General features: G+C 45.0%; 1 protein-coding gene across 1 annotated transcript in view; it reads left to right on the top strand.

The window, feature by feature from the left end:
- Nucleotides 1–13,040: 13,040 nt before the first annotated feature.
- Nucleotides 13,041–24,245, top strand: part of TMEM131 (transmembrane protein 131) — a 151,225-nt gene continuing 140,020 nt past the window's right edge. Inside the window, 1 exon segment of the mRNA XM_018562803.1 lies at nt 13,041–13,185. Within this exon segment, the coding sequence (XP_018418305.1) occupies nt 13,041–13,185 (145 nt within the window).

The following is a 24,245-nucleotide window of genomic DNA, read 5'->3' as shown; positions in this document are numbered from 1 at the left end:
GTGCAGTGTCCCTGGAGAAGCTCCTGATTATATCTGTCACCAGCAAAGCATTCCTCCGAATCTGGGAGAACAGTCCTATCTCTTCTAATTATGGTTTCCTATGTATACCTCCAGGGACCATGGCAATCTTAAAGTGATGGGAAACCCTTTGTTACTTCAGTACAGGAGGTCTGCACTCGGCTTTATTTTCGGCTTCACAACGCAACAGCTCATCCATGTAGTGTTAACAGTGATTGATGACCCTACAATTATTGCTTGCACTCTGATGTTCACGGTGATATGTAACATGTGTGCCTCAATGGGCACAATTGGCGTTTATGCACATAGGCGCACCTGACGCATGCTTGCATTTGCATGTGTGTGTACACATCACTTCCACATTCAGAGATTGGAGGGGAGGATGTGTGCTGATCTGCATCTGATTTCAGTACAGAGAGCCGCCATGCAGGTTCCGAGCCCGCACTCGGCACAGTGGAACCCGGGATATCGGGCGGCTCTATAGCCAGCCAAAGGCTTGTCGTAAACAGCCATCGCCAACTGTTTAAATTGCAGTCGATTTCCCGCTCGTGCGCGCTTCTCCGCCACCGACCCGCATTCAAGAAGCCAGAAGAAGGTGAATTTAACCCCTTTCTGTCTAAACGGACGGGAAGCTGTTAAATTCACCCATTCCCCTAACATCCTGTGTATTCCACAGAATAAAACAGATCCCACTACAACCACCAAGCGAAATAAAGCCACTGTATTCGTTTTATCATTTTTTATGAGCAGTTGCACAACTCAACGATTATTGTTATGGGCTTTCTCTTATGCCGCCGGGTGCGTGCGCATGCACACTACTGCAAACTCATCAAAATCTGCTGGCAAGTCGCCGGAAGTGACGCATACTTAATGACGTGCCCAATGGGTGACACCCAACCTGGTGTCACCGCTGTCTATATGCCTATTTGTTTCCCACTTAAACTTTGCTGTATACCTTATTCCCTATTCCGCAATGCCTCTTTCTATACACTGCACTGTGTATACCCCATTCCACACTGCTTCATTCTGTCTGTTGTACTGTACATTCTCCATTCTACTCTGCCTCAATCTACAGCTGTGCTGTAAAATCCCCATCCACACCACCTCATTTTGTATGCTGTGTTGTACCATCCCCCTTTTACACGGCTCATTCTGTAGGCTGTGATGTACAATTCTCTTTTTATACCACCTAATTTTCTATGCTGTGCTGTGCAATCTCAGATCCACAGCCCCTCATTCTATAAGCTGTGTTGTACACCTCCTCAATTGTGTGCTGTACAATCCCCTATTCCACACCGCCTTATTCTGTACACCGTGCTGTACAATCTCCTATTCCACACCATCTCAGTTGTGCTCTGTGCTGTACAAACCCATATTCCACATCACCTCATTTGTATGCTGTGCTGTACAAACTCTTATTCCACACCATCTCAGTTGTACTCTGTGCTATACAAACCCACATTCTACACCACCTTATTCTGTACGCTGTACTGTACAATTACAGATCCACACTGGCTCACTTTGGAGGGATTTCCTTTCACTTCCTGTTGTGGCTCTCGAAAGGAAATCTTCCCAAAGAGACACAGAGGGCAAACAAATCTGAAAGGGATAATAATTTGGGATGCACCGATATATCGGCCACCGAAACATATCGGACGAAAATGGCGCTTTTGGCAAAATGCAGAAAGTGCCATTTTTCTGCCGATATAGCGGTGCATCTGTTCTTTCTCTCCTCCACGCTGGGCGCTGCTCTGTGTCCCAGCAGGGAGGAGAGAAACTGTCACAGGCGGCCAAGCGCTGCGGGAGGAGAGCGCTGTGAGCGGTCGGCGTCTCTCCTCCCCGCACCGCTCAGCCTCCTGTGACAGATCAGAGGAGAGAAGCGGTGTGCAGCGAGACAGCCAGCACTGTCATAGGAGGCTGGCTGGTGGTGCGGGGGAGGAGTCAGCTGTCAGATTGAGCTCTCCCCCCGCACCGCTCGCTCAGCCTCCTGTGATAGCTGTCAAGAAGGAGAGCGAGGTACAAAACAGTATGTTTACTGTGTCCCCAATTATGAATGAATGGGAAGTGATCTACATCACCGCCTGTTCATTCATGATTGTGGTTATAGTAAACATACTATGTGCACAAGTTATGAAAGAACAGGAACACTCAGTATAGAGGATTCCTGTTCATTTATAACAGGGGCTGCAGAAAAAGAGATTGAGCACTCTGTGCCCTCAATCTCTTCTATTTTAAAAGGGAAATATCAGGGGCCTGTTTAGACCCCCAATATTTCCCCAAAGCCCCTAAAAGTAAAAGTAAAAAATATTTAATAAAAAAATTAAAAGTGTATAAAAAATGAATACAAATAAGATATTTTTAAAAATTTGAAAAAGTTAGAAAAAAAACATTTTCAGTTTCGGTTTTGGCCCGACATTTTTTTTTTAAATTTCGGTTTAGTTTTGGTTTTAAAATTTTCATTTCGGTGCACCGGTAGTAATAATTTTCCCTTATAATCAAAAACGAAAAAAAAAAGAAGGTTTGGTGGCAGTGAACATAGACCACAGTTAAGTGTTTATAGATGGGTGGCAAGGAAAGGGGCATTTTTTTACCTTAAGTAAGGTAAATCTATGGACGCGTGCACCCGCATGCAGACACCGCTGGATCGGAAGTGCCTGCAAGCAGAGAGGAGTCAGTGCTGGATCGGAGAGCCGCCGCACAGCTGGAGGGACAGATGAAAACATCAGGAAAGAAGAAGAAGAAGATCGGATTAAGAGACATTATTTAAGGTAAGTGCTGACATTAACATGAGGGGAGGGACATTGTTTTTAACCTTTAATGTCACTTTAATGCAGAGAAAGAATTAAGGTAAAATATGCATACCACTTTAAGCCCACCACACACAGCTTACTATTACAATCTGATTGTACAATCTCCCTTAGCTCTACCAATAACTATGTAATGCAAGTGCTTGCAGTTTTCCTTCCAGCTCAGTGCAGCTTACTGATGAGTCCCATTTGCCTGGGGACCTGCTGCCATAAGTGTCACACCTCCTGCTGCCATGGAGCTATCAAATTAGAAAATTAAAATCCATACTTACGGTAATTTTCCTTCCTGCCAAGCTCTGTGGCATTACAATGATGACTGCCATTTTCACGGGGACTCACCCCTTCTGCCCCAATTAGTATGCTGCCATGTTTTGAAGATTTGTTTGTTTTTTTTTCCATGGGAATCAGTGCTTTTGGAATTCTTGGGAAACTGTTTTATATAATGATATACAATGACTGAAGTCTGAGGTCATTCTACACTTATCACTCCACTGATTATCACACAATATTGATATTTACATGTTCTCCTGAATGAGTCATGCACGGGGAGCAGCTCAGGTGCAGAATGACCTCGGCCAACACTCATTCAGAAAGACTGAAGGCTGAGGTCATTCTACACCTATGACACAGCTCATTATCACAGAATATTGATATTTACATTTTTTTTCCCATTAATGAGTCATGCACGGTTGGGCTGCTCAGGTGCAGAATTACCTTGGCCAGCACTCATTCAGAATGACTGAAGTCCGAGGTCATTCTACACCTATGGCACTGCTGATTATCACAGAATATTGATATTTACATTTTCCCATTAATGAGTCATGCACGGGGGGGACAGCTCAGGTGCAGAATTACCTTGGCCAGCACTCATTCAGAATGACTGAAGTCCGAGGTCATTCTACACCTATGGCACTGCTGATTATCACAGAATATCGATATTTACATTTTCCCATTATGAGTCATGTTCAGCTCAGGTGCAGAATTACCTTGGCCAGCACTCATTCAGAATGACTGAAGTCCGAGGTCATTCTACACCTATGGCACTGCTGATTATCACAGAATATCGATATTTACATTTTCCCATTAATGAGTCATGTAGGGGGGGTAGCTCAGGTGCAGAATTACCTTGGCCAGCACTCATTCAGAATGACTAAAGTCTGAGGTCATTCTACACCTATGGCACCGCTGATTATCACAGAATATCGATATTTACATTTTCCCATTAATGAGTCATGTAGGGGGGGTAGCTCAGGTGCAGAATTACCTTGGCCAGCACTCATTCAGAATGACTGAAGTCCAAGGTCATTCTACACCTATGGCACTGCTGCTTATCACACAATATTAAAAAGGAGAACTATAGGGTCAGGGCTTTTCCCCATAGTTCTCCTAAGGGTCACGGGACAACACAAGCTAGCGCTCTCCCGTGACCCAAAACTCAGTATACCGCGAGCTACAGCTGGCGGTATACTGAGCCGCCGCAGCCAGGACGGATCCTGACAATACTGTCTGGATCCACCCAGCTGCGGGATTGACAGTTGGCTCTGCCTATACATAGGCAGAGCCAGCTGTGCCCACCCCCTCCCCTGTCCGTTTAGCCAGTCAGCGCTGGAGGATCGGACAAGGGAGGGGGGAATCCCTGAGTGATAGTCACGGCTCTCTGCAGGGATATATCGAGAAGTGAGCGAGCGACGGTATGTGTTCGCTCACTTCACGATCTACTGAGCCGACCTGTGACAGTTTCATTGTCGCAGGTCGGCTCAGATTATGAGGCTGAGTGAAAATCACTTGTCTCATAATTCTCCTTTAATATTTACATGTTCCCCTGAATGAGTCATGCATGGGGGGGCAGCTCAGGTGCAGAATGACTGAAGTCTGCGGCCATTCTACACCTATGGCACCGCTGATTATTACACACTATTGATGTTTACGTGTTTTCATTAATGAGTCATTCATTTTGGGGCGGTGCAGGTACAGAATGACCTCGGCCTTCAGTCAAATAGAATGAGGTTATTCTGTGACTGCGCCGCCCTTGCATGAATGGCTCAGTCAGGGGAAATGTAAAACTTTGTGGGTAATCAGCGGTGGCAGTGCAAGCACAGAATGCACACATCTAAACTCCCATGGACATAAATTTATCCAATGCAGTGCCTGCGCAAACATGTCAAATAGCCATGGGCTACTCTTAGACCCAAACGTGAGCTTGGTGGCAAAATAGTATGCCTTCTCCCATTTAATCCCATGCCATTGCCATAATGATGGCTTAATGGGTAGCAATTTGAAGGCGTCCGAAATGTCCGCTTTGGATAACCAAGCATTCGTTGTTTGCATGAAAAACCCCGAACTGCACGAACCGAAAACATGCCTTCAATACTAGATGTAAGAGGCCGCGCTGGCCCCACCAACAAATCTGCAGAAAATGTAGCAATCTGATCGCGTCCCTACCAGGAACTTGCTGTGCGAAGGTTTGGAACGACCGTATGGGTGAGACCTGCCGTATGTCATGCGCTGCTGGTACCAGCTGAAATAGGAACTGCAGGCGCACCCCGATGCCATCCAACCTGGCCGAATTGCTTGCAACTGCCCCCCCCCTCCTCATGGTAACCCTCCCCCCCCTTACCCCGGTGCCACATGTCTTGAAGCCTGCCCCAATGTACCTGTGCCCTGAACCCCTAATCCGTGTATCGCCCGACCCCCAGAACCTGCGTGAGCCCAACCCTGTATGTTGCCCTGTTGACATGCCCTCTGAATGCCCACCTGCACCAGAACCGTGACACCATACCCAATTGCCGTTTTACTCCCGGAACTGTAGCTTCCCCGCCCAAGTCACCCCCACTATATGCCCTGTACCGGAGACGTGCCGGCCCTGCATGCAGAGTATGAGAACATGCCCGTTTTAATGTCAGCGATCCCCCCCTGCTGTTGCTAAAACAAAAAAGGCACCTACTACAACCCGCAATGAAAACGAGGAATCCGCTGCTGGACCCGTGTAGTAGGAACGATCCTCCGCTCCTGGAAAATGAGAAACCCATGAGACAACCGAAGCCATACACTGCAAATGCGGGGACCGAAAACGCTGTTGCGAGCCCGCGGTACCTGCTCCACTGACGACGCGCAGGAAGTGACGATACGCTGACCCGGAAGTGACGAGAAACCTCTGCAGACTCTAGAGAAAGCCGTCACGAAGGGTTCAGACGAGAACCGGACGTCCCAGTAGCCTCGGCCTGCCCTCTTTTTTATACGTGGGGGGCGCGCCAACCCCTCCCACAAATCCCGGCTAACAAGTTAGCCATCCCACTTATGTCTGTATGGGTTCAGATGCAGTACAGACAACTTTTTATGCAGAAGCTTGGTGCCAGCAAGATGTAAATTAATACGGCTGTGTGCATGAGACCTTAGAGATCAACACACAATTGAGTTTATGCATGATTATAAATATTTATTCTTAAATGATTATACTTGTTTATATTCCTCTTTACTACTAAGCTACGCTATTTGGCTTTATTCCATATTTTCAGTAGTTGGGAGACAGTGTGTGACGTCAGACAGCTGACCCTGATAAACAAACTTAGGGACTCATTCATACAGCCGCAGAAGGCCGTACACTGTCAAGAAGGGGCATATTTCTGTGCCTGGGGGTCATAGGTAAACACAAGAAAAAACACACAGGAGCGTGTCGTGTCGACTTGTGTGAAATGCTCAAAAATGCTTAAAAACTGCCTAGAACACTGATGCTTAGGTGTCTCGAGGCACTCCAGTCTAACATGTAGAAAATTATGTGTGGCCCCTGCAAATCCATACTGGAACCTTATCCCAGATAAGCATCTGGTAAGGTTTTAAAGGGAACCCCATGCAAAACACAAAAACATTGGGTTCCCGCTTTCACATCAGAAGCCCCCTTTCACATCAGCATGCCTCTTAATGGCACCCTGGTTGAGAAAAGCTGCTCTACTGTATGCAAAACATACAATGGATTTACACGCGTTTGTCAAGAGTTTTTTAAGCATTTTGTTGTGCATTTTTTGGCTTGTGCTCTCCGCCATTTTGTTCCCCAGTGCCTTTTGCAAAGAAGAAGGCTGGCTTTTGCGCAACAAAAGATTTCTCGTTACCTCCTGTTTATTGGACAATTAAAAAGCGTTGGATTTCCCACGACTTTCTGTACCAGAGACCATGGTCATCAGGAACAATAGTGTGGGTGAATCTTCCCAGTGTAAACTTAGATAGCAATACATGCCTGACAAAGGGCTAAGTGATCCCTTGGCTTCTTTAATACCTTTAGGCCCCATTCACACTGCGCGATTCGCAAATCGCGCGTTTGTCGCGTGATTTGCATTTTGTGCGATATCGCGCAAATGCTTGCATTGAGCAAGCGAGAATCGCGGCAAAATCCGCTCCAAAAAGGGTCCTGCTGTAGCGACAAACGACCCGCGACAGCAGGACCCTTTGCCCCATTGAGATGCATTGAAGAGCGATATCGCGCGGTAAATAGCCGTGATATTGCGGGAATTACCGCGCGATAAATCGCTCAATGTGAACGGGGCCTAAGGGCCGGTTCACACCACAAAGTCTGCGTTGCAGAGCATTCGGCCTCTGGAACGACTCCCTGTGTTCAGGGGCGGGAGGGGGCATAGCAGTGCATTGAAATCAATGGCACCACAGGCACGCCCCCGCCCACAGTGCGATCGCCCGCACCTGGAACGAAGGCACATTAGTGTCTGCATTCTGGTCCAGTGTGATCTGCAAAAATACTGCAAGCACTATTTTCGCAGATCTTACTGGACCGGAACGCAAGCACTACTGTGCCTGCGTTCCTGGTGCGGGTGATCGCTCTGTGGGTGGGGGCGGGGCTGCGGTGCCATTCATTTAAATGCACCACCAGGGCCCTCCCGCCCCAGAACGCAGGGAGCTGGCCGGCTTGCTTTCCAGAGGCCGAACGCTCTGGAACGCAGACTTTGTGATGTGAACTGGCCCTAAGGGCTTGTTTCCACCGTCACCAGACCATAAATTTTTTTAATCGCACCAGAAATGCACCCCTATGTTTTCCTATGGTATTTAGGGCTCTAGTTCCCACCAGTGCAGTCAGTTCCAGTGCGTGAAAAAAAAAGTACTGCTGGAACGCATCAAAAACACGTACAAACGCATCGTAAAGGCACATACACACAAAAAAACAACATTTTTTTTTTCTTTTGATAACCTAGTGAACAGTGGATAACTCTTATGGAAAAGTGGCGTTTCCAGCTATACATTGATGACCTTGACATTGTCCTCTGTGTTCTATCCAATGAGGTGGACAAACATATTGACACTGACCGTTTTGTCACCTATGTGCAGGAGCGTCCTGAGCTTTATTGTCCTACAAACCCACAATATCTGAATAACAGACGGTGCTAAGACAATGCCCGTATTCCATGGCTCCATGTTTGTTCCACTCCTTTAGCCCTCGTTCACACCTGAACGTTTTGTAGCGCGTTCTACGCTCGACGAACGCTCTACAAAACGCTGAAACATCTAAATCCCATTGTATTCAATAGGTCTGGTTCACACCTTGGCGTATTTCAGCTCGTCCCAAACGCGCTACAAAACGGCCCACGCCTGAAAAGGTACATGTACTACTTTGGGCCATTTTTGTTGCGCGTTTCCATTGGGATACAGCCAAGTAGCCCTCGGAAACGCGTGTTTGTCGCGAATCGCGGTTAAAAAAACGCGCGACAACCGCGCATATGCAATACGCCTAGGTGTGAACCAGGGCTTACTCTTGTGGCGGTCACAAACACATGAAAGACTGAGAGGAAGCAGGAAATGACCTCATAGACATAGTCCGCATACTTTATAAAAAAAACAAAACACCAAAAACGCGATAAAACGCACGCAGCTTGCATTTGAAAAAAAGCATTAAGATCTGGTCTGGAGATGGTGGAAACAAGCCCTGAAGGTCTCCCTGCCATAGTCCCTGTCCTGTTCCTTTTTTTTTTTTTTTTATCAATTTCCTTTTACCTAAGTGCATAAAAAAAACACTGAAAGAATAAGTACCACCTAGCTGTCATTAATGCTTGCTTTCTAAAAACCTTGATATCTATTTATGGTCACTTCATCTAATCAGTTGTTTATTTTCTGAAGGTTTAGTCAAACATATTTAACAATGTTGAAGATTACTTGACAACACCAGCAAAACATTGCTGCAAATATGACCAGCTGTAATTAAGGATTACTCGGATGACATCAGTAAATAGATCACGTTTCTTGCCATTGTTGGGAAGCTTTAGTATGTTGAGACGTGTGCCTGTGAGTATTATAAAGCAGTGACTGACATCTGTGACTCATAGGAATGCACAGTTCATCAGGCATTTTCACTAAGGCTGGGCACACACCTTACAACCATCGCAAGACTTTTGTCTTGCGATGGTTGTAAGGTACTTAAAAAAACGTACGATCTGCCTATGTTGCATAGGCAGATCGTACTTGCGATGATCGCAAGCCACGCCCCCTGAGGGGTGGGCTTCCGATGACCGCAATGCCGAACGGGCAGTGTGCGCTTGCGCACACCGGCCCGTACGGCTGTTATCGTACGGACATGCCACAAACCCGCCGAACATCGTACGTGAATCAGTGAATGTTTGGTGAACATCATATTCACAGCTTTATAAATATTTTCCAAAGTGTATGTATAATTTCAAGCGCAACTCTGGGCAAATAAAACCTTAACACTTGCAGTGGGGCTACCGTCAGACTGCAAGGGTTAATTGCTTGGTTTGTATAGGAAGCTATAATAACAAAGTTATACTCACTGGAACCACAATCCCAGCTGGCTCCTATACCGCTCCCTGCAGCCTGTCTCCTTCTCCGCTCCAGGGATGGCATGTACCTCAGCGTCCCCATGCACTGTTTTGGAAGTGATGACTCCCAGGACCTTAGACCACTAGAGCAGAAGGGGAGCGAGGATGAAGGGAAAGGTCTAAGAGCAAACCAGGATCGTAGTACAAGTTATTTGAACCTCTTAGAGAAAACAAGCCCTTAACCCTTACAGTATGGGGGTAGCCTCAATGCAAGGGTTAAAGTAGATGTGTAAACTATCAGTTTTGTTGCATATATCTACTGCTAGCGAGCAGTAGATATATGCAAAAACATTTAAAAAAAAAATAAATTTACAAAGAAAGTAAAAACTTACCAGTGTCTCCGGCCGCTCGCTCCCGTCTGAAGATCTGAAGCTTCTCGAGCGGCTTTGCAGCATGACGGGGCGGGTGAATGCGCAGTAGAGATCTTCGACATGGAAAAGAGGAGAGACACACTGGAGGTAAATGCACGCAGCCAGGAGCCTGCACATTGGACAGACACCGTGGGACCCAAGGCACCAGCGCTGGAGGGATTGCTGAATACAAGTGGAAGGAAGAAGATGAGCAGATCAAGAGGCATCATTTAAGGTAAAGCCTTTTTTGTGACTTTAATGTCACTTTAAGGTTTTATTTGCCATGAGTTCTGCTTTAAAGTTTTGAGTAGAGTAGAAGAGAATGGTTTTATCCACGTCATGTTTTTTAAATTTTAAGGTGTCTCTTATATGCAAAAACATTTTCAAAAATGAAAAAGTTACCAAACAGGTTATTACTTACCTCTGTCTCCACCACTCGCTCCCGTCCGAAGATCTGAAGATTCCTGAGCAGCCATAAAGGATGATGGGGCGGGCGCATGCGCAGTAGAGATCTTCAGCCGGGAGAAGAGGAGAGACACAAGGTAAGTCAATGCACGCAGCCTGGCAGTATGCACGTGCACAGACACGTCAGTCAGCACTGGATCAGAGAGAGGCACCAGCGCAGGAAGGACTACTGAAAACTACTGGAAAGAAGATGATGATCAGATCAAGAGGCATAATTTAAGGTAAGTCCTTCAAGCAGCATGGGGGGTGACATAATGTCACTTTAACGCATATTTATAAAGTTATGCAACAAATATTTAAAAGACATCCATGGACTGGACTGCTGTTACTGTAAGAGGTTCAGCGTAGGTGAGTAGTGAGCAGTGCGTTTTTGCCACGTTCCAGTGCATTTTTTCCCCGCTTAAAATTAGCTTTTAGGTGTAGTTCAGTGCGTGCCAATGTGTTTTTTTAATGTGTTTCCATGCGTTCCAGAGCAGAGAACATGAGACAAGCAGTATTTTTTTGTCTGTACCGAAACGGACTGCGCTGGTGTGGATAAAGCCCAGAAACACCATAGGGGTACTTTTTTTTGTCCGAGAACAAACTTCTGATCTGGACATGGAATGAGCAAGCTCTTAGTGTCACTTTAAAGCAGACCTCCAGGAAAAAAAATATTTTTAACCCTTGCAATGGGGCTACCACTGCTGCAAGGATTAAGTGCTAGTTTTGACCTAGGGAGGAAAATCAAATTATACTCACCTGATCCTCGGAGCCAATAGCACTCCCTCAATAATTTTTTTTCCTCAGCTGCAGCGATGGTATGTCCCTCGGCATCCTCATGCCCTATACACAATTTATTGGGGTAGTTAGGCTGGAAGGACCAGTCTAAAAGCCAGATGGCTCTGAGGATCGGGTGAGTATAAAGCTGGCCATACACCTATAGATTATCTGCAGATTTTCAGGTGGAAAAAATGCAACAAATTCCTCCATCTACGCTAAACTGTGTGGATGGAGGAATCTCCCACTGGGCCAAGCTTCAGTATCTTGCTAGTTGGCCCCACTGGCAGTAAAAATGTCTGCATTCAATCAGATTATTCTGGTGTTTTGAGAGCCAGCGGGGCTGACTAGCAAGATACTGAAGCTTGGCCCAGTGGGAGATTCCTCCATCTACGCTAAACTGTGTGCACTACTGTTGAATCTGTTGCACGTTTTCCATCTGACAATAGAAAATCTGCAGATAACCTATAGGTGTTTGGCCAGCTTTACTTTGTTAGGGTCCCCACACACCTTCCGATTATCGTACGAGAATCGCGGGAAATCCCGCGATCGTACGATGATCGTAAGGTGTGTGGAAGCCGTGCGACCTCTACTACTGTAAGGTCGCACGACTTTAAACTTACGGACATGTTCGAAAACCCGCCGAGCATCGTACGATGTTCGGCGGGTTTGTGGAATGTCCGTACGATAACAACCGCACGGGCCGGTGTGCGCAAGCGCACACTGCACGTTCGGCATTGCGGTCATCTGAAGCCCGCCCCTCAGGGGGCGTGGCTTGCGATCATCGCAAGTACGATCTGCCTATGCAACATTTTTTTAAGTACCTTACAACCATCGCAAGACAAAAGTCTTGCGATGGTTGTAAGGTGTGTGCCCAGCCTTATTCTCCTCCATAGACCAAAATTAGCATTTAACCCTCGCTGTGCAGGGGTAACCCCACTGCAAGGATTAATAATAATTTTTCCCAGAGTTCTCCTTTAACTCTTGCAGTGCAGGGGTAGCCCCACTGCAAGGAATAATACTTTTTCCCAGAGTTCTCCTTTAACTCTTGCAGTGCAGGGGTAGCCCTACTGCAAAGGCACATTGATGCATGCCAACGCACTTGCTTAATGCTATAATAAACCCACCTCTATGCACATGCATGCATAGATATAAATGGGCTTTTAAGAGATCTTGTCCAAGTTAGGATAGTTATTTGGTGTAGTCATCGCAGGATGTATGTTCTCACTTTGGGTACTTGTTTTTCATGCACCCTTCCCCACTTTATCCAAAACAAAAACTTGAATAAACGGTATTCCATTCTTCTTGGATGACATTCATTAGTATTACGTTGGAAAACATTTGAGCTGCACATAACAAGAGGTGTATCATCGCACGATATGGCACGGGTGTGTGCTGTGAACACGTGTGCAGGGAGTGAGTGTGCACATTGACATCAACCCGCTCCCTGTGACTCCTCGGCAGTTCTCAGTGCTGTCCGCCAGATGTCGCTGTGGATGACTCGCTGCACACAGAGGCGGCGCTTCATGTCACAGGAAGCGGATGTTTGCGGCGAGAGCTGTACTGGTGTGAGGAAATGAAAACACAGGTAGACGCTCTGGCCCCCGAATATCTACTGCTCTGGTGGAGTCCCGTTGAGGTGAGAGCAGCTAGAAGAGAGTGAAGGGCTGCCAGTTACTGACTGACTGACTGTACGGAGGAGTAATAGATACGCTGACAAGAAACAGTGCGGTGACAGCCGGGCTGGAGGAAGAGGACGCTGACATTCACATGCTGTGTTCCTGAGAGAGAGGTTCCCCTGCCTACACCAAGCAATGGCTGGGACACCCATCCTGTTGCAGCACCAGCACTGCCACTGCTGTGCCCGCCTGGAGAGAAGCAGCCGAACTGCTTGTTCTGGCATATACAGCCTCATCCTGACCCTGGTCACCCTGCACAGCGCCCACAGCCACACCGAGGGTGAGTGAGGACCTCTCTGTACTTCTGTTCTCTCTGCCAGACACGTGGGGACACACTTGTGGCTACATCTAGAGGACCCCAAAGCCCGCACGGTTACATTTATGAGCCATTCCGTATGAAGGGGATGAGGAAGGGACCTATCAGCCTGTTGCATACAGGCAAGGGAACCGGTCAGACCTTTAGGGCTTTGGATATTGGCCGGCCAGCCTGTTAGGGTCCAGGTGAGAGGGCTGGCCCATGTGAGAGCACCGGCCAGCCAGCCTCTTAGGACCCAGGTGAGAGGGTAGGCTGGCCAGCCCGTCAGGGCCCAGGTGAGAGCACCGGCCCCCCAGTCACTTAGGACACAGGTGAGAGGGCCAGCCTGTTAGGGCCCAACAGTGTTCCAACAGAACATTCAAATCTTTAATTCCTAGCATATCTAAGGATAGGTGCTTACTGATTAAATAATAGAAAAGCAGCTAGGATTGGCTAGGCATCCAAGCAACCTAGGTGTCATCCTTTTCTCAAGAGTGCATAGTAATTATAAGGATGAGGTTTTATTTTCTGCGTATAATTTCCCTTCCCTGGTCGCCCCCCTTCTCCCAAATCAACATGCCAATTAAATAAATAAAACCTTTCTGACTTAATTTTTTTAACTTTGTCTTAACCCATTGGTGTCATCACTGTATCTCTGTGCTTCTCTATGCAATGCTGGTGGGAGGGGCCATCAGGGAACTGTACGTAGCTTCCTAAAAACATTACAGTATCCTGCTCAACACTCATCTCACAAGCCCTCAGCCGTGGAAGTCGTGGGCTCTTAGGAGAGCAGTTATGCAGATATCAAAATGCCGTGATGGGTGGGTATCAGTCTGGAGGAGCGGTCATTTCTAGGCAGACCACATTAGCAGTTCAGGAAATAAGCACACCCCCTTCATGGTTCTGATGAAGGGGGCGTGCCCTGGAAACGCGTTAACGTCACCACTATACTGGTATCACCTAGTGGACATCTCACTGCTTGTCAGTCCTCACCTCATGACTTTGTGACACTCATGTTTGTGAGTATGATTTGGTTTTTTATTTATGTTTATTGAAATAAAAGTGATCTGCACCAGGAAAGGCGCCCCTCTTGTGCTTATTTCCTAGATTTCCAGCTTTCCCGGCTTCTTTGGGGCAGCATCCTGCAGTATGCCTAAAAGCAAGTCCTATTAAGAACTGACAGTCCGTGGCGCTTCACTTTTTTTACTTTGTTACATTAGCAGTTCAGCTTTAAGTAGTGAGCGTCACTTTTATTGTAGGCTTTTTATTTTCAACCACTTAAATCCCAGCCACCATTTTTAAATGGTGCTGGGATAGCGTCTATTTATGCCAATGTTGTTTTATAACCGTGGCGGGAATCAGCTGCTCCCCTGGGTTCCAGTGGAGGTGCAGGCTGGAACCACCGGATGTCTGTGCAAATTTGTATCTTCATATGCAGAGAAATACACTGAGAATTTGCAGACTGTATGTATTTGTCTGTACAATGTTTTCCCTAAGCCATATAGTGGCTTGCAGCTTTTATGACCATAGATAATATACTCGGGCGCAAAACATTCCTTTTTATGCATCCCAGTATTCTACCTGACTGTGTATTGAAAATTACCTTCATATCTAGTGATTACAGAAGTACTTCAGGAAACCCTTGCATTGGGGCTACCACAGCATTGCAATGATTAACTGCTCATTTTTGTCTAGGTTAAAAAACAAAAAGTTTTATCATTCCCCGATTCTCAGAGCCAGCTTTTTAAACCGCTCCTTCCAGTCTCTCTCCCCCTCCTCTGCAGCGGCCTAAGGTCCCCGTAAATAATTGTTGTATACACAGTGGGGGAATTTATCAAAACTGGAGCAGACAAAATCTGGGGCAGTTGTGCATGGCAACCAATCAGCTTCTCTCTTCAGTTTGTTCAGTTAAGATTTGAAGATGAAAAAGAGAAGCCGATTTGTTTGCCATGCACAGCATCTCCAGTTTAGATAAATCCCCCTCAGTGTATAGACGTGAGGACGCTGAGGAACGTCCAGTGCTGCAGTGTAGGAGGAGACAGGTGTGAGAATAGGTTTGTTATTTTTTAACTTAGACAAAAACGAGCAGGGGTAGCCCCGCTGCAAGGGTTAATAAATTGTTTCCTGGAGTTCTCCTGTAAGACACAGCAGTGAATCTAATGAGCGGGCTGTTGTTCAGAAAGCTTACTGTTTGACATGTATACTGGTAATCTACATAATGTAAATCTGAATTGCATTAACAAATCTTTTGGGTTTTTTTGTGGGTGCGTAACTAGTCGCGTTTGCTTTGTAACAAACATGATTTAAAGGCCTACTCTAGCCAAAGCTTTCTTTAATTTGGAGAGACTTGGGAATAATGATTGCTGTCTGTATCCCCATTGGAGAGAATTGACTTCACTTCATGTCCCTTCATCAGCAGCATAAACATGAAGGGAAAGAGTTGTCACTGAGACAGGACGGTAATAATGACAGCACTTTCAATCCTGGCCCTACTTGAAAGATTTCCCATCAGTTCAGGGGACACAGACTTATAGTATAAACCTGCCACAGGTTCTAACCCTTCTGCACTCTGTCCAAAACTAGGGAACATGTTTTTGCTGGAGTTGGTCTTGGAGTACATGATATACAAATTCTTGATTTGAGCAAGGTTTCTTGTGGGTTGTTTTTTCTAATGCAGTTATTTTCCTTGTTCTACCAGTGTACCCTAGTGCAGTGGTTCTCAACTCATGGGTCGCGACCCAAAAGTGGGTCGCGACACCTTCTGCAGTGGGTCGCGGCGTCCTTCCTGCAAAGAGCGGCCCATGTTCAGGAGGGAGACATAGAGGGGTGATTTGTGCGAGCCAGCCTGTGGGAACTATATATTGAAAACTGTTCCCTCTCATACACCCCCCTGCGCGTGAACTGACCCGGGGAAATCGGGGACTATTTCCTCACTTTCGGGCGGCGGAATAATGAGAATGAGCTGGTCCCGCCTCTTAGGGGCGGCGCTAAGAGGGCCGTCCCTTAGCTCCGCCCCCTGGTCGCTAAGACGAGGAAGAGGGCCATGGGCCTGAAGGAGAGGGAAGGTAAGTTTGGAGTGGGAGGGGGCGCTGGGAAGAGAGAGAGAGTGTGTGTGTGTGTGTTTTGCTGGGACTTGTAGTCCTGCATAGCTGGTGGTAATCTGCATTGCTGTATGATGATTATACAGCAATGCAGAATAGCACCAACTATGTAGGACTACAAGTCCCAGCAATGCATTATAGGGTGGGGTTTGGATGCTGGTGGTATTCTGCATACCTTACTTTTATTATAATGTATTGCTGGGACTTGTAGTCCCGCATAGCTGGTGGTATTGTGCATTGCTGTATGAAGATTATGTAGCAATGCAGAATAGCTCCATCTATGTAGGACTACAAGTCCCAGCAATGCATTATATTTTTTAGTAGGGATACACCAGTGTTAATAGTTAGTGTTGCCTTCCCAGAGACCATGGAAGCTGAGAGAAGTAGGCAGGCTGGCAGGGAGAGGTTTGCAGTTTTGTTAATAATGTGTGGTGAACAGATAAAAACAGATCATAATGTCCATGCTGCTAGCTCTTCCCCTGTCAGTGCAGAAGCTGGGAAAGGGGGGGGGGGGCATTAGCAGGGGCTCTGCTGCTCATTTTCTATAAGTATAGCCGCCCAGATCACTTGTAGCAGCCTACTTGTGTGGCGTACCATCACCCCCCCCAACCACCACCCTCCGTAGTTTTCAGGGTCCCCTGGCAAATTCATTCAGGATGGAGAGAATTTATAAAGTGATAAAAAAATAATAAAAATTTAAAAAAAGAAATTAAAACCAACCCTGCCGCCCTACCATCTGCCTGCAAATAAACACGTGCACATGGGGCTTGCGTGTGTTCTTAAAGGACGATTGTGCCATACAGGTTAGGTATCACTGCGAATGTGAAACTATTTTTGGGTCGCGACTTAATGACCAAGGACAAATGTGGGTCCTGAGGTTACACAGGTTGAGAACCACTGCCCTAGTGTATGGTTTAGAAGGCTTGGTATCCTTTACTGTATAAGCCAGTGCTTCTCAAACACCAGTCCGTGACCTGCTGACTTTCAGTTATTAATACTTGACCAGCTAGGTACAGATCAACATCATTAAAAAAAAAAAAAAACTTGTCAGGAAGTATTTTTAGACCTCAAGATGTGCTTTGCCATCTGACGTGATAACACTATAATGAAAACAATTCATACAGCCTAAAAAAAAAAGACTCATTGGTCCAAATAGAAAATATACAGGAGCCAATTGGATAGTACATTTAATAAATTACAGCTCGCCTGTTTAACTTTTTCAAGCATTGATGGTAGTTAATGAAAGCACTACATCGTGGCTAAAAGTTCCTGCTGACTTAGTTTTGATTTGACTCAGTATAACTAATTGCTGCATTCTAGGTATTAGTCAGCGTATGTTCTTATGGTAAATGCTCTATATGCATGTTGTGCATGTTTAGGTAATATGGTGACACTATCAGCTGTACACCAAGGATAGCAGAATAATCTTTTTGTGGGACAAAAGTTTACTACCTTGTTGTTCCCCACTATTTTTATTATTATTCTGCCTTGGTTTTCGGTCGTCCGTTGGTAGTTATACTTACATGTGCCAATGGATTTCCTATATTGACTGGAGTGAGCCCACTATTATTAACTCCTTTTTTTTTTTTTTACTATTTTGTGTTATTTTTTACCTATGATTAAATTATTTTAAGTAATTTTATTTTTATACCCTCCCCCCCCACTTTCTAGTTTAAAAGCTACTCCAGTCTTTGCTGTGTGCCATCATTTTAAAACCTTAAATCTTATTTCCACTGTCGCATTCAAATTTGAGAAAACACCCTCTATATGTTTTGTGTTCACTTCACACAGTATTTCTAAAAATAATTTTCACCTTTCTAGATGTCTCTTTGGTAAAGTCTTTTGGGCAGATTCCAGGATAATAGGGATGCACCAATACCATTTTTTCAAGACTGAGTACCAATACTTTTATCATGAACTTGCCAATACCGATACTTGACACTTTAAAAAAAAAAAAGTGACAGTTTTCCTAAAACAATACAGACTAATGATTTTAGGACAGTGGTGGAGTGCCAGGCCCCAGCTGCAACTTCTGTGACTCTGGTAGTTCTGCCACTGACTCCAGCTGTAGAGGTTATACAAATCCCAGTAATACATTATACAGCAATGCAGAATATTACCAGCTATAGAACACTACAAATCCAAGCAATACGGAATAATATGAAGCCACGTACTCTGTTGCTCACCAGGGGTGCGGGCGGTGGGAACAAGGAGATGTGTGGCCGGACCGGTGCTGTAAATAGCTGCGTGAGGTCCCCAGAAAACCCGGGACCTTACAGCAGCTGAATGAGTTTGAAAATGTAAAGTGCTGTATCAGCGTTTAGTTTCGGGGCATTTGAATAGGAGTATTCATGAAAATGCCCAATATCGGTGCAGCCCTGCAGGATACTTCTGAGCAGTTTGAAAATGAAACTAGAGGCATAAACTAAAGGTGCTTATACAATCTTCGATTTTCATTTGGAAATCGCTCATGAATGGTTTTTCGAACCTAAATCGAACAGTTGATGGGACACCAACGATTTTTTTTTTAACTGTGATCCCGCTCAAATTTCTCGATCGGTCAGGCTGAAAAACTTTTTTCGAATCGATTGAAAATTGATGAATTAGTGGTGTTTGCGTACCAAAAAAATCGCAGCAAGAACACTGCACATGCACAAACAAAACAGTTCTGTCGATTGACAAAATTCAGTGACTTAATATTGCTAACGGACGATTATCATATTAACATTGGTCTGTGCTTGATGGGGTACTTGAGCTAGAATCAAACGAGGGTTCTTGGCAACAATAAAAATTCCCGATGGAAAATATATAGGTGTGTGGCCAGCTTCAGGGCCTGTTCACACGACGTCCGTTTTCTGTGCTGACCTGATCCGTACGCTCCTGCACTACAAATGCATCCCAATGTATCCCTATGTGTTTTATGGGCTACAGTTCTCATGTGCGCAGTCAGTTCAGGTTACGACAGAAAAATACTGCATGTCACATTTTGTACGGTCAGAAAAAGCATAAAAAACGCACTGCACTGCAGCTAACATACATACATTTAAAAGAAAAAACTGGAACGTATCAAAAACGCAGAAGAAACACATAGCACCGCTTCTGCAGATCCGCACCTGATCAGGACATGAAACTTAAGTGAACAGGCCCTAAGGGACAGACTGAGTGTCTTCTCATTAACATGCAGTGATTCACAGTCTTTAACTGTTTGTTAGGGCAGACAATGTTCAAATATAGCTTACAACGAATAATGAAATTTGCTAGTAACGTACAGACAGGGTTAATCAGCATAAACATTACTTCACACCCTACTTAAAATTTTAATTTGGGGGGAGCTAGGTTGGATTTTCAAATAATTAAAAAGAACTTACAAATGTAAGAAGCAATTTATTTATTTTTTATTTTGCACTACGTGATTGAGAGCTTGTAAGAAATGTAACATGGGTATTATCCCAATTTGACTGCCAATGTGGAAATGCTCTTTAACCAGTTGCTGTCCGCCCGTTGTAAATGGACGGACGGCACTGCAGCATTGGCGGGTTGGCGTCTCCATGCAACATTTTTTTTCTGCGGGCGCGCACAGGCAGAAAAGACCCGACCAATGTAAACACCCGTTGCCGGGTGTTTCACATATAGACGATCGGCGGCTCTATAGCCTGCCGATCGTCTATGTGCTCGTTTTTGCGGCCCTGACCCCTCACCTTCAATCCCGGGATCCACTGCCCCATCTGTGGCCCGGGATCCGGTGCGGGAGGGCGTCAGGAGGAAGGGAGATCAGCTCCTTGCTGACCCTCCCGGGCTGTGAATGCAGAAGTGATGTGTATTACATCACTTCCGCATTTACCTGTCAGTCATCTGGCTGCTATAGCCAGAGAAAAGAAGCTGATGAAGCAGATCTCTGCTTCATCAGCTTCTTTTGGGGTCCACAGGTGACAGGGGTCCTAGAGATCCCAAATGTCTCCATAAAGAGGACCTGTCAGTGTGCCTTTGCTATTTATATAGGGGGGATTGTTATCCCGCTATATAATAGCAATAACAAGTGCAAAAAATATATATATATAAAAAATGTCACATGAAAAAGTAAAATAAAATAAGTCACATATAAAAAAAAGTAAAAAAACTCCCCCACCCCCCACGTTTACGCAGATATAAACGTAAATATGCGGCCGGTGCCCCAGCGCGCAAAAATGACAATTGCGCTGCACACATTACATATCGCCGCGAATGTCGCAGTGAGAGCAATAATTTTAGGGCCATCAATCACTGATAACACTAAACTGATGAGCAGTAAAAGCTTTTAAAGCGTCGCTTATGGCCAATTTTGGGTGTTATCGTTTTGAGGTTTCGCGCACGCAATTTTAAGGCTTGACATGTTTGGTGTCTTTTTTACCCGACGTGACCCCGTCTTTTATATTTTACCAAAAAATTGAGTAATAATAAATGTTTTATCATTTAATATAGGGGAAACAGTTTTTTTTATTTTGGTAATTTTTCCTTTTTAATATAGTAAAAAATAAAAAACCCCCAGTGGTGAATAAATACCACCAAAAGAAAGCTCTATCTGTCCCCAAAAAATTATGTAAAATTCATTTCAGTACAGCGCTGCATGACGGAATAAATGTCAAAGTACCGCAGCGCTGAATACTGAAAAATGGCCTGGATGGGAAGGGGGTTTAACACCGCGGATGTCAACTGGTTAAAGTGGAAGTAAAATGAACAATGCAACTTTTATTTACATGCAGACTATTTGTTGTTCAAATCCAAAGCCTATGCGTTCCTGAGATATAGATGTTATGTTCCATGGGATGCCCTTTGCACATGCCCAGTTCACAATACATTTAAGGCATCCTGGTAAAATGTTTTGGTCTTCGCATATTGTTTGTGATATCCATGGAGGACAGAAGAGATGGGGGAAGTGAACAGTGAGATGCAGACAAGATGGTGCCAGCTTCAGCAAGAAGGCGGTAGAGCAGCCAACACCAGAAAATTGAGTAAGAGCACAAATGCAGGTTGTTGGCGGGTTTACATAGTGTTAGCTAAACTGTGGTAATTGGGCTATTGGTTTTTGTGGTGGTGGATGTCAGACTTCACTTCCGCTTTAACAAAAATGAATGTTTCCAACGTGCCCTTTAACTACATATGTATTTGCTACGTGTGTTAGTGTTGAGAAATAAAATATGAAACCAAAACTCCGTGTGGCTAGGTTAGAATTCTGTTCCATATACATACAAATAGTTTGTCTTGTTATTTGTTCTAGTTTAAGATACTGTGTATCAGCGGTATATTTCATTTAGTACCTGTAAAGTAATTGCATAACACTATAAATAGGTTATTATAAATTATGTCCTTTTTTTTGGATAGAAGTTCTGCAGAGGCCTGCAAATACTTAATTGTTGTCATGTTGTATTGCTGATTTGGTAATTGATAAATGGTTACATTTGTCTTTTACTGTGACAGGGAGACCAACATAGGCAACAATTCTCAATCCCAATAGACTATTGTTGTGGAAGACTTCTAGATTAATTTATATTCTTTGTTACAATGCTGCTCACAAATAACTTTTATCATTAGTAGAGGTCCTTTCAAAAGTGCCAGTATAATGTCAGATCATTCATCATTCATGCCTTAGGATGTGGAAATACTGCTTTCTGATTGTTTATACAAATTTGTATGTTAAGGAGCTTGTAAATCTAAATGACAACTTGATTAATGTATTTAAAAAAAACAAAAACATTTATAGATGTACACATTGAATAATTTAATTTGGCTTAAGGGGATAGTGCTGAGATTGTTTTCACTACATACAGCTTGCTACCTCTACTATAAACCAGCTCAAGACCGATGCTGGATTTAAACATATTTGTTTTCAAGTGCTGTACATTTTTGTTGCTCTTCTTGATTCATTGACATACATTGCCATTCCTTTCTAAAGCTCCTTTAACGCACATGAAATAATGGACAAAATCTGTATTCTTTTTTTTGTTTTGTCCCCCGATTGCATGTCAATACATTACATATGTGAACAAGCATCATTAAAATCAAGTGCAAGGTTTTTTTTTATTTTTATATAATTGAAAGCTAATGAGATCTGGAGTGGTAGCTGCTGTTTTGGTTTAAAGCTGAACTCCAGCCATATATGAAAGGACACATAGTAATGCAGTTTTGTAATCAATGCACCATTAAATGTACTTTTTAAAATGCAGGCAGTTGAAATACCTTATCAGGCCATATGCCTGGACTTCAGCTTTCAACTTGCATTTTGAAAGCATCATGCTGTAATATGCGAAACAGGCAAACTCATGAGCTGATATCTTGTGAAAGCGAAAACAGTGTCCCCAGTCAACTGGTATCTGTTTTCAGGCTACAAGGCTCCAGATTTCAAGGTACACATTTGCATGACTCTAGGTGCCATAGCTAACAGCCGATTACGATATGATATTCCCGACCGGCTCACTTTGTTTTAGGGCTGGAGGGGGGGTGGTGGTGCATTGAACTAAATGGCACAGCAGTGCGATCGGCGGCACCCGAATGCGTGGCACTTTAGTGTCTGCGTTCCGGTCCAGTGCGATCTGCAAAAAATGCTGCATGCACTACTTTTTGCGGATCGCACTGGACCGCAACGCAGGCTCTAATGTGCCACGCATTCGGGTGCCGCCGATCGCACTGCGGGGGGCGTAGCTGCGGTGCCATTGACTTCAATGCGCCCCCTCCCGCCCCAAAACAAAGTGAGCCAACCGGGGTGCATTCCAGAGGCTGAACCCTAAGGGCCCATTCACACCACATCATCTCTGACCCGATAAGATTGTTTCCAGACCCAAAATGCATTGTAATGTATCCCTATGCTATTTATGGCCTCTGTTCAAACCAGTGAAGTCTGTTCCAGGCCAGACCAGAAAATAATGCTGTTCTCATTTCGTGTGGTCCAGAATGCACTGGAACTGCAGGCAGGTTCACACCATTTTTCCGGCCCAGATCTGGACCAGAAAAAGGTGTGAATCTGCCCTTAGGCGCCATTCACACCAGGGCGACAGCATTTCCGACCTGTTTTCAGGGGTTTTTTTTAGTGTGCTTTTGCACGAATATGTGCGGTTTGTATGCGCATTTCAGCTTGTATTACATGTGTTTTCTGTTCATTGTCAGCGCGTTTTTGAAGCTAATTTTCAGTTGTCCAATGAGAAGCAGGCTCAGCTGCTAAAACACGCATTAAAAAATGTGCGGAAATCATGCAAAAACGGGCCAATTGGCCTGTATCCATTGAGCTGATCAGTGTGACAAAAGAAGCTCAGTGACTATTTCAAGAGACAGGCGTATTTGTCCAATCGATTACGTGCATTTGCGTGAACGGCCACCATAAGAATTTATAGGATTTTATTTGCATGCATTTCAGCGTGGAAAAATCCAGACAGCGAAACCGCCCTGGTGTGAGCAAGGTCCAAGTCCTGTGACTGTAATTAGCGAAGGCTTGTTCACACCACATGAGCGAATCGGGCAGCACACCTACCATGCCTTAACAGTGCGAGGTGCGTTGCCATTCATTTGAATTGCGCCTGCAATGCATCCCATGCATAATTTTTGCAGTGTGGTCCAGCGCATTGCGGGCAAGAGGTGTTTGGGGTGCCATTCAAATGAATCGCCACGCACCTCTCACATGGTAGGTTTGTTGCATGGTAGCATTATCACACGGAACTGTGCGAGTAACACACGCATGTGGTGTTAACAAGCCCTCAAACAAAATCCCAAATCTTGGGTTGTTCTCAGAACAGAAATAGATGGGGAAATCTTCCAATGGGGACCCAGGTTCTGATGATCCTGCCCTCCACCAGGGATTTCCCTCAATTTAGAGGGATTTGCTCTCCCTTCCTGTGTTGGCAATCTGACAGGAAGTGGAGAAATCTCCCCAAAGGGATACAGATGGCAAAAAAGTTGATGGGTTATAGCCCTCTCTTA

This window comes from Nanorana parkeri, unplaced genomic scaffold (genome assembly GCF_000935625.1).
Source record: "Nanorana parkeri isolate BGI_ZX_2015 unplaced genomic scaffold, ASM93562v1 scaffold21, whole genome shotgun sequence".
NCBI classification, from domain to species: domain Eukaryota; kingdom Metazoa; phylum Chordata; class Amphibia; order Anura; family Dicroglossidae; genus Nanorana; species Nanorana parkeri.
The sequence above is the reverse complement of the archived record's forward strand: the minus strand, read 5'-3'. Positions and strand labels throughout refer to the sequence as shown.